Source organism: Orycteropus afer, unplaced genomic scaffold (genome assembly GCF_000298275.1).
Source record: "Orycteropus afer afer isolate SDZICR_OR568_19922 unplaced genomic scaffold, OryAfe1.0 scaffold00015, whole genome shotgun sequence".
Classification (NCBI taxonomy): domain Eukaryota; kingdom Metazoa; phylum Chordata; class Mammalia; order Tubulidentata; family Orycteropodidae; genus Orycteropus; species Orycteropus afer.
Window position 1 is genome coordinate 1,488,028 of NW_006921602.1, and position 8,355 is coordinate 1,496,382.

General features: G+C 35.4%; 1 protein-coding gene across 1 annotated transcript in view; it reads left to right on the forward strand.

Annotated features, from left to right (window-relative positions):
* The window catches only part of MYO9A (myosin IXA), a 441,307-nt gene that overhangs the window by 271,525 nt on the left and 161,427 nt on the right, over positions 1–8,355 (forward strand). Inside the window, exons 16-17 of the mRNA XM_042783070.1 lie at positions 4,438–4,581; positions 5,890–5,929. Of these exons, the coding sequence (XP_042639004.1) occupies positions 4,438–4,581; positions 5,890–5,929 (184 nt within the window). The remainder of the gene's footprint in view (positions 1–4,437; positions 4,582–5,889; positions 5,930–8,355) is intronic.

The following is an 8,355-nucleotide window of genomic DNA, read 5'->3' on the forward strand; positions in this document are numbered from 1 at the left end:
TAGGATTGCCCAACCTTCCTTCCGAGGAGTGGCTGGTGGGTTTGAACCGCCAGCCTTCTGGTTAGCAGTCAAGTGCCTTAGGCACTATGCTACCAGGAGCAGTGAAATGTTACATGATTCTTGTAAGCTGGGGACTGACTGACATTTCAGAAGAGACTCTGACTGCATTATGCAGAATGATTAGGAGAAGTACTAGACTGGGTACAGGAGGACTGATAGCTGTGGCAGGAGATGATAGCTTGAAATGGGTAGTGGTGATGGAATAGATTGATGTACAGTTTTTTTTTGGGGGGGGGGTAGGTATACTGCTTTCAGTTCATTGGCTAAATACTTAGTTGTGTGATTCCTGGATCATATGCTAAGCTTATGTTTAGCTTTGTATGAAACTGCCTTCCAGAGTGGCTGTACTATCTTGTATTCCCACCAGCAAACAGATGTTCTGTTGTTCTATATCCTTGACATTATTTGGTATTGCCAGTTTGGGAGTTTAGCCATTCTCATAAGTATATAGTGGTTTCACGTTGTTTTAATTTGCATTGTACTAATGACTTGATACCAAGCATCTTTTCATATGCTTAGAGCTTCTTTGGTGAAGTGTCTGTTCAGATCTTTTGCCCATTTTGTAATATGATTGATTGTTTTCTTATTGTTGAGTACACACTGTCTTTACTTACTGACATGGTTAGGTTCCAAGGACCAGGTTGTTACGTGATTATTGGCATTATTTGAAAATGGAGATAGACCACATCAGATCACAAAGTGGAGGATCGCTACATCATTATTGCATAACTGCCAAATAACTTCTTTACATTACTGCTCAATTACATCATTATATAACTGCCAAACCACTGAGAATCATGGCCCAGTCTAGTTGACATGTAAGCTTAACCATCACAGCCAGTATGACTCCTCATGGCTTGGCATTTATTACTGCCAGATCTAAGTCACTAGTGTGCAAAATAGTCAGATAGTAAATTTTTTAGTGTTATAACAAATGCAGTATGTTGGATAACCAGATAGTTGATAAGTGAGGGGTAGGTGTATAGTTAAATTTTTAGATGTATTATATATTTTTTATAATGTTTATTATCAGTTTTTTTAAATTAAAATTGCTTGATTTCTGTTTTTTCCCTTTACCCAAGTTAATATGTGTATACTCTGTAGTTAGTGGTTTACCTTTCTTCCCCTACCCACCCTGGTAACTTTTCTTTATGAAACCCTTTTCTTGGCTTTTTACAATAATGGTCTCATGCCCAGATGTTGAAGTTTTCTGTAAATTTTAGAGATTAGCCCCTTGTCCAATATGTTGTTGCCATGTTTTTTTTTTTCCTCCAGTCTCTGGATTCTCTTTTTACTCTGTTGATGAAATCTTTTGATGCACATAAGTGGCTAATTTTGGGGACTGGACTGGGAGTGGAGGTCCCAGTCATCTATTTTGTCCTCTGATATTTGTGCATTTTTGTTCTATAGTGTGTTTATTGCCTATTAGTATTTCTAAGTTTGTTCTTGTTTTTTCTTTGATGGTCTTTATAGTTTTATGTTCAGGTATTTGATCCAGCTTGAGTATGATTTTGTATAAGGTGTGAGATAAGGATCCTGTTTCATTGTTGTGCAAAGGATATCCAATTTTGCTGGCATCATTTATTAAAGAGACTATCTCTTCACCATTTAATGAGTTTTGGCCCTTTGTCACAGATCTGCTATCCATTGTTATTGTTGTTAGGTGCCACTGAATCAGTTCTGACTCATAGCAACCCTGTGTATAACAGAACAAAACACTACCCAGTCCTGCACCATCCTCTTAGGCATTGCTCTGCTTGAGCCCATCATTGTAGCTTCCATGTTAGTCCATCTCATTGAGAATCTGCCCTTTGTTTTTTGCCGACCCTTTACTTTGAAAGGAGCTTTGGTGGTGTAGTGGTTAAGGCATTTGGCTGTTAACCAAAAGGTTGGTGGATCGAACCCCCCAGATGCTCCACGAAAGAAAAGAAGAAGCAAACTGCTTCCATAAAGATCTATAGCCTTGGAAACCCTGTGGGGGTCGTTATGAGTCAAAAACGATTCAGTGGCAGTAAGTTGGTTTTAGAGCTTTCTACTTTATGAGGCATGATATCCTTTTCTAGGGACTAGTTTCTTCTGACAACATGACCAAAGTAGGTGAGATGAAATCTGGCCATTTGCGCTTCTAAGGAGTGTTTCCAATTGTACTTCTTCTAAGACAAATTTGTTCGTTTTTCTGGCAGTTCATGGTATTTTCAGTATTGTCTGCCAACCCCTCAATTCAGATGCATCAGTTATTCTTTGATCAAACAAACTTGTTAAAACTTTTTGAAGATACTTTCCTAACTATCCTAAAACTACTGGAGTATAAATGAAGAACTAATGTGAAAATCTGTATTTAAAGATCATATTTACTTTTTAAAAAACTTTTAGTTTGAAATAATGATATAATCAAAGGAAGTTTCAAAAACAATACAAAGAAAAAACTATTTCAAAGAGCGTTGTGTACCCGTCAACTAATTACTCCAACAGCGACATATAATTGTTGTATAATATTGTTGTTGTTATGTGCCATCGAGTCAGAGACGACTCATTGTGACCCCTCCTTGGGTTTCTGAGGCGTTATCACTACAGAAGTAGATTGCCCAGTCTTCCTTCCGAGGAGTGGCTGGTGGCTTTGAACCTCCAGCCTTCTGGTTAGCAGTCAAGTGCCTTAGGCACTATGCTACCAGAGCTCCTTGTATAATATTGGAACTAGAAAATTTGTATCAATGTATTACAGTTAACTAGATTACATTTTTCACCTGCATTTATTTACGTATATATAGTTTTATGCAGTTTAACCCCATGTATAAATTTTTGTGACCAGCACCACAATAAAGATGCCGAACTGTTTCATCGCCACAAAAAAATTCTTTAATGCTATTTATTTGTATTTTCCTCTTTCCCATCCCTCTCCTATCCTCTAGCAACTACTTGTTTGTTCGTCGTTTCTTTCTAGAGTATTAATATTTCTTTTAGATTATTTTATAAATGGAATCATCTTATATGTAGCCATTCTTGTATGCAAGTGTGTGGATATACATTAATTTTATTGTAGTAAAACGAATTATCATAAAATATTAGTCATTTTAACTGTTTTTACATGTACCATTCAGGATATTAATTATGTTTACCAGTTGTACTGCCATCGCCACTGTCTGTTTCCAAAAGCTTTTCATCATCCCAAACAGAAACTCAGTACCCCTTAAGGAGTAACTCTGCATTTTCTCCTTCCTCTAGCCCCTGGTAAACACTAATAAACTTGTGTTTCTATGCAGTTTCCTATTCTAAATATTCCATTTAAATGGGATTGTACCTAACCTTTTGAGATTAACTCTCACTTAGCATAATGCTTACCACAATGCACTTGAGGTTCGTTCAAGTTGTTGCATATATCAGTAGTTCATTTTTTTTATTGCTGTGTAATCTTTGTCTTTTAATTGTGTTGTTTTCTTCTTAGTGTGTTATGAGAGTTCTTTATATATTCAAAACACAGCTCCATTATCAGATACTTGAATTGAAAATATTTTTCCAGGCTGTCTTTCCTTTTCACTCTATTGATTATGTCATTTGAAGTGCAAAGTTTTTAAATTTTTATGAAATCCAGTTTGTCAGGTTTTCTTTTTTCATTTGTGCTTTTGTTGTCATACTTAAGAAATCATTGCCTAATGCAAATGAAGAGGTACTTGGTACCATCAGCTCTGGAGCCTAATGGGGGTTCTGTGGAATGAATAGTGTTGCTTTTTGACTTGTCCCACAGCCACTTGAGAATGGCTTTCTCAGGTTTAGTACTTATTCCTCTGCTTTCTATATTTCAAAAATAAATTGCTGTTGTTTGTTAGTATATTCTCCCTATTTAATATGTTAATTCCTTAAAAAATTACTTTATTAGTGTTTTGTGGAGTTACTGGACAGATCCAAATATATATTCAGATTTTTTTTTTTTTGAGAATATACACAGAATGTACACCCTCAGTAGTTTCTACATGTACAGTTCAGTGGCATTGATTATATTCTTCAAGTTATGCAACTATTGTCATCCACCTTTTCCGTATTGTTCTTATACCATTAATATAAACTCACTGCCATCTAATCTTTCAAGTTGCTATTGTCTGTTTGATCCTCTATAGATAATTCTTAAAAGAGCACAATGGTCATAGTTTTGGGGATTAATTCAGCCTCTCCAGCTCTAGAAACTCTGGATTTCATGAGAATTGGAAATTCTGTTCTACATTTTCTCTTGTCCATTAACTCTATATTATAATCACTTGTAATTTTAATCTGTTCTCTGAAATATAACTAGTGCTTAAGGTTTTTATTTAAGAACTTTAGAGAGTGTGGCCTGATTCCGTAATAAACTAAAGAATATTTCACCTTTTATTTTTTTTGAAACAGTGATACATTTGATATTACCTGGAATGGCAGAACAGGGATCCGGCAAAGCAGACTATCAAGTAGTAACTCCTTGCTTGATAAAGATGGGATATTCGCTAATTCAACTAGCAGCAAACTCCTGGAGAGAGCCCATGGAATTCTCACGTTAGTATTCTATCAGTAATTTGGATTACTTTTAATGACTGGTTTAAATTTTCCGACTGAAAAAATGAAGAGTAAAGCATCATTTTCATAAGTAGTTTTGAGTAAGTCAGGAATCAAAATGATTTAATGATTATTTAGAGCTACGAATCTCATGCATTATTAAACTATTTTTTTCATATCCCTTAGAGTGTTTTATGGTTGAATAAACTTGTTATGGAGATGATTCTTTATTGCTCTTGGACAGATGCTACTCTGAAAGGAAAAAAAAAAAAGTTAGCTTTTTTTTAGGATTCCCAATCTTTATTGCAATTCTTTAATTCTGCCAGTGCTAACAAATAGGGCAGGGAAATCTCCTATTAATCATGAGTAGGACTGTGTATAGTGATATATGGCACTTATCTAAGCCTCATTACATGATTGGTTTGAGGACAGAGATATAACCATGCATAATGGACCAGTAAAAAGTTCTTATCTACCTGTGTACCACTCTATTCTAGATACTTCCCAAGCATATTTTTTGACCACTTCCTAGAGGTGTGGCTGAATTGGATTCCTTAATCTATGTCCAAGTCATTGCTTAATAAATATCAATAGGTTTAGTGTGTATAACACTTACTATACTCCAGAAATATGCATTTAACTCATTATAATCCTCATTTTACACTATTCCTTAGTGAAACCGAGGCTTTAGAGAGGGTAAAGTCGTATGTTAGTAGGTATAGAGCTTAGATTCAAGCCCAGATCTTTCCAACTCTGTACCCCTTGTTCTTTCACTATTCTCTCTTTTTGTAGCCTAAAATCAAAACAAAGAGTTAATGCAAGCGTATTAGAATTGGGAATAGAGAAAAAAGTGGAAGAGAATTTTTAATTTCTCTTCAATTTTAAACATTGAAGATCATAAGTTTTAATGAGAAGAACACTTTTTCAAAATACTATGAAATTCACCATCTCATTTCAAGTCTCAAAATGACAGTAATAGTAAAGCTTTGTAGGTAGGTACAAGAAAGCAGAACCCCACTAACACCTAGAGGAATATGAGCTAGCTTAGGATGTACAACATTATGTTACTGATCCATCAGGCTTGAGTCTCCTTATACCTATATTATATGGCAGGAATCTCTTTCCTTCTTTGTTTATTTCCATATTTACCCTTCGTCCCAAAGTTGCTTTTTTGGTTGAAGGAGGTTGTTTTTGTATAGAGGACCTACATCCTTAGAAACCGGTATATAGTCTGTTGTTTAAGAAGAGACTTTGATATCATTCATTTCTACAGTAGTTTTCTCTAATGAATTATATTTCTCTCTCTAGGAGAAATAAAAATGTTAAATCCAAGCCTGTCCTTCCAAAGGTGAGTATTATATAGAAAATGAAATTTTTTCTTAATAGTTCCCTATTAAATATTACTTTTTACTACTCATGCAAATAGTCATTAAAAAAATTGTGATTTGGGTGAATATTTACAGAGCAAATTGGTTTTCCATTTAACAAATTATAAACATTTTTATTTGTGACATTGATTGCAAACCTATAGTGTAACACCATTCTTCTCACTTTCTCCCTGTGTCTTTCTTTCCTATCCCTTCCTGCCTTCAGAGCTTGGCCCCTGGGAAAATGCTACTCTTTTGGTCTCATGTGGTTAATTGTTCTAAGGAGTGCATCCTTCACCTTAACACCCTGTCTATTGTTCCACTGTAAGTTAAACCATGAGAGTAAGCTCAGTTCCAGGCTTGAAAGGTGACTAAAGGCCATAGTCTCCGGAAGTTCCACCAGTCTCTATCAGATCAGTAGGACTGATCTTTTTTTTTATGATTTTGAGTTTTGTTCCACATTCTTCTCCCACTCATCGCTTCCTTAACCCTCATCATTTATAGCAGAGCTTGGCAAGGTTTTCTGGAAAGAGTGAGATAGATAGACTTTGTAGGCTTGTGGTCTCTGTTGAAGTACTCAGTTCTGCTGTTGCACCACAAATGTAGCCACATATAGTATGTAACCAAATGAATGTGGCTGTATTGCAATAAAATTTCATTTATATACACTCAAATTAGGATTTCATATATTTTTTTTACATGTTATGAAATATTATTCTTTTTTAACTTTTATTTAAACCCTGTAAAGTATGTGAAAACAGTGGGCATGATTTGGGCCACAGATCAGTTTGCAAAACCTGATACATTAACTGTGCAGATGTAGCATTGCAAATTTACTAAAGAATTTATTGAATTTACTAAAAAAAAAAAGAAAATTCTTTAGGAGATACACTTAATGAGTGCTTCTCTTGTACCCTTCAAAAGAAGGAACCTTATCACTTGAAACCGTAATAAAGTTGATACCAAATTTTTAAAGGAACTGACAAAGAACTTTTGTTCTCCTGTGATTATCTAGTTCAAAAAACACAACATGAATCTGCCTTTTTTAATCTTTCCACTTAAGTCACCCTTAGAAAATTTAATGCTCTGCTGATACAGTTTCTAGTAGTGGTAAATATTGTTTTAAACCACAAAGTATAAATAAAAATTATTTGAGTGGTTTGTATTATGCTCTTATTACAAACAGATACTATGTACAGAAAAAGGGAAAAAGATACCATATTTGTTATCAAACATTGTTTTGTTTATTTATTTTTGCAATGTTTCCTTCCCTCCCCTCCCACCCTTAGTAACCAATAAAGAAAGTTTCCTTCCATATATATAAACCTTTCTTTGACTTTTTACAATCATGAACTAATACGGTATTTGTCCTTCTGTGATAGACTTATTTCCCTCAGCATAATGTCCTCCTCGTTCATTCACGTTATGTGAGGTTTTGCAGATTCTACATTATTTTTTTAGCATTGCATAGTATTCCATTGTGTATATGTACCATAGTTTGCTTATCCATTCTTCAGTTGTTGTTGTTGTTGTTATGTGCCGTCGAGTCGGACCTGACTCATAGCGACCCCTCCTTGGGTTTCCAAGGCAGTATCACTACGGAAGTAGATTGCCCCATCTTCCTCCTGAGGAGTGGCTGGTGGGTTTGAACCACCAGCCTTAATTTGTTTCCATCTCTTTGCTATTGTATATAGTGCTGTGATGAACATGGGTGTGCATATATCTATTCTTGTCCTGGCTCTCACTTCTTTAGGATATATACCTAATAATGGGATTGCTGGATCAAATGGTATTTCTAATTCCAATTTTTTGAGGAATCGCCATGGTGCTTTCCACAGTGGTTGTATCATTTGACATTCCCACCAGCAGTGTATGAGAGTCCCAGTCTCTCTACATCCTCGCCAGAATTTGTTATTTTCTGTCTTGTTGAACTTTGCTGCTAGTGCTGGGGCAAGATAGTATCTCATTGTTGTTTTGATTTGCATCTCTCTAATGGCTAATGATCATGAACATTTCTTCAAGTGTTTGTTGGCCACCTGAATATCCTGTTTGGTGAAGTGTCTATTCATGTCTTCTGCCCATTTTTAATTGGATTATTTATCTTTTTGTTTTTGAGCTGTTGGAGTTTACGATAAATGTTAGAGATAAGTCCTTTGTCAGATATGTTGTTGCTGAATGTTTTTCCCCAATCTGTAGGTTCTCTATTTACTTTTTTGGAGGAGTCTTGGAAGCACATAAAAATTTGATTTTTAGAAGGTCCCATTCATTTACTTTATCTTCATCTGTTTGTGCATTTTAGGTTATGCTTGACAGTCTGTTTATACCATAAATGAGGGTCCCTAAATTTGTCCCCGGGAGCTCTGGTAGCATAGTGCCTAAGGCACTTGACTGCTAACCAGAAGTCTGG